This window comes from Vipera berus (genome assembly GCF_964194415.1).
Source record: "Vipera berus genome assembly, chromosome: 1".
In the NCBI taxonomy this organism is placed as follows: Eukaryota; Metazoa; Chordata; class Lepidosauria; order Squamata; family Viperidae; genus Vipera; species Vipera berus.
In genome coordinates this window covers 118,676,677-118,679,139 of record NC_138202.1, presented here as the reverse complement: position 1 = coordinate 118,679,139, position 2,463 = coordinate 118,676,677, and the positions used below count along the sequence as shown (strand labels likewise).

The following is a 2,463-nucleotide window of genomic DNA, read 5'->3' as shown; positions in this document are numbered from 1 at the left end:
TAAGATTGATGAAACATGTAGGCAAAGATGGTTTCACCAATTACATCTCTTCAATCTCATCTCCATAACTAACCACATCCCATGCTTTAAAGAAGAAAAACTGGCACCATGCAGAGCAGAGTAGCAGAGGAGCCCACGTTAGCTGTTGGTCAAATTGCAGGGCATCTGCTTAAAGAAAGAAGGCAGGAATGTGCCATTTCCATTTCAAGATGCTTTTGTAAAATAAAAGTCTGTTCAATATTTTATGGAAAGCAATTTTTTTTAATGTTTAAGGAAATCTGTGTGAAAGATGTGTATAAAACCACTTACAAAATTTTAGAATAAAAGGGCTGGAGGGAATCCTGGAGATCATCTTAGAGATCCCCTCCAGCAAAGAAGAGCGTACTACTCAAGTAGGCAATTCCTAACAGTACAGGATCTCTTACTATAACCCATCTTCTATATATGTCAATCACTCAAATACATAAGAACAGCTGTCCTGAGTCTTGGAGATCTGACCTTTTCTGCAGATTCCAAGGCATAGGTTTACTTTGCGAAGACAGCCAATGAGAAATGTGCACTAGCAGGTAGAAACTGAAGCACCTTCAGATTAAATACATTTTCCCAGTGCAAGTAATCTTTACACCCACTGGAACAAAACAAAAAAGTATTGGTTACTCCCTGATGGTGGCAGTATACTTCCCAAACTCCAGGAGGAAGGTTGAAGGACAAATATAAAGATGCCTTTCTGTGCTGCAAGACCAGAAATCTATCCCAAGGAGTTCTTCCCTGGACCCCATGCATGTCTTTGTCAGATCTGACTGCTTAAAAGGATCCTTCCTTGGCAAAAATACAATTTAGTCGCAGGTAAGAGTGACTGGGGTTACAGTGAGGAACAAGAGGAAAATAAATCTAAATAATACATCATTTCATAGTTGAGGTAGACAGAGGGGGAAATGCAGTATTTCAGCAGTAAAGAGTTTAGGGCATTTGTGGGATTTCAGGACAAGGGAAAGATAAACATGCAATAGAACTACTAAAATTTGGGAAGGTTAAGAGGCATATTTAGTAGTATTTTTGTTGAAATTGCACATGATGTGCAATCCACTTTTACTTGTTACCCAAACTTTCTATTTTTTTAGGTAAGAGCTGAAACTGGGGATGTTGCATGTGGGAATTCAGCCTGTCCTTTTTTATTATTATCTTCTTCCATTCAATTTCAATGTTTTGTGATATTTTGCACCCAACTTAGTTTCCTCTTTTCTTTGCAGAAAAAGCACACATGGCAAAAGCAAATCACACACTGGTGTATGAATTCATGCTTATTGGATTTGCTGGATCTCCAGAATTACAGATTCTACTCTTCATTTTCTTCCTGACAGTCTATTTCATTACCTTGCTAGGAAATTTTGGGATGTTTCTGTTAATCCAGATAGACTCTCGGCTTCACACCCCCATGTACTTCTTCCTTAGTAACCTGTCATTAGTGGACCTTTGCTATTCTTCTGTGGTCACCCCAAAGATGTTAATCGATTTTGTAATAGAAAGCAAAACCATTTCCTTAAGGGAATGTGCAGCACAAATGTGGTTTTTTGCCTTCTTCGTGGCTGCTGAATGTTATCTCTTAGCTTCCATGGCATATGATCGGTATGTAGCTATTTCTAATCCATTGCTTTATACGGTTATTATGTCTAGGAAAACCTGTCTATTACTCTTAGTTCCACCTTGTTTTGCCGGACTATTAAATGCCATGACACATACAGTTATGACCTTCCAATTAACTTTCTGCAAATCCAAGATCAATCATTTCTTCTGTGATATCCCTGCTGTTATATCCCTCTCCTGCTCTGACACACAAATCAACAAGATGGTGCTATTTATCATGTCCTTCACTCTTGGCACTCTCAGCAGCGTTTTTATTATTATCTCTTACATCTATATTGTTTGTGCCATCCTAAGGATCCAATCTGTGGAGGGCCAGCGGAAGGCTTTCTCCACCTGTTCCACCCACCTCACTGCTGTTTCCATCTTGTTTGTCACCCTCTTCTTTATATATGTGCGGCCCAGCCATAGCTTTCTACCAGACCGAGGCAAGACGTTTTCTGTGTTTTATACTGTGGTGATCCCCATGTTAAACCCACTGATCTATAGCATAAGGAACAAGGAGGTACAAACTGCTGTAGGCAGGATGATCAGAAGGAAGGGACTTTTATAAACTAAATTAAGAGTGATTTCAAGGAATGATTTTAATATTTTGCTTTTTATGGTCTGATTTTGTAATAATCATAGTAACAATAGAAGCAATTCTGAGCTTGTCTGAATCTTAATTAATTCTGTTTTGGTGACCTTTTCTATGCACAGGCACCCACACACACAACAATGCCCTGTTTTAATCTTGACATACATTCCACCCTAAGGAGTGGGGACATACAGTTTTCCATAACTTTCTGTACAGAATGTGGAGCTCATCCTGACTGGGACATT

General features: G+C 39.0%; 1 protein-coding gene across 1 annotated transcript; it reads left to right on the top strand.

Annotated features, from left to right (window-relative positions):
* Nucleotides 1–1,261: 1,261 nt before the first annotated feature.
* On the top strand, nucleotides 1,262–2,194 carry LOC308659317 (olfactory receptor 5G9-like; the record flags this gene model as incomplete). The annotated part of the gene is made up of 1 exon (XM_081312833.1): nucleotides 1,262–2,194. One exon carries the CDS (start codon nucleotides 1,262–1,264, stop codon nucleotides 2,192–2,194), a length of 933 nt encoding a protein of 310 aa, XP_081168959.1.
* Between the last annotated feature and the right edge of the window lie 269 nt (nucleotides 2,195–2,463).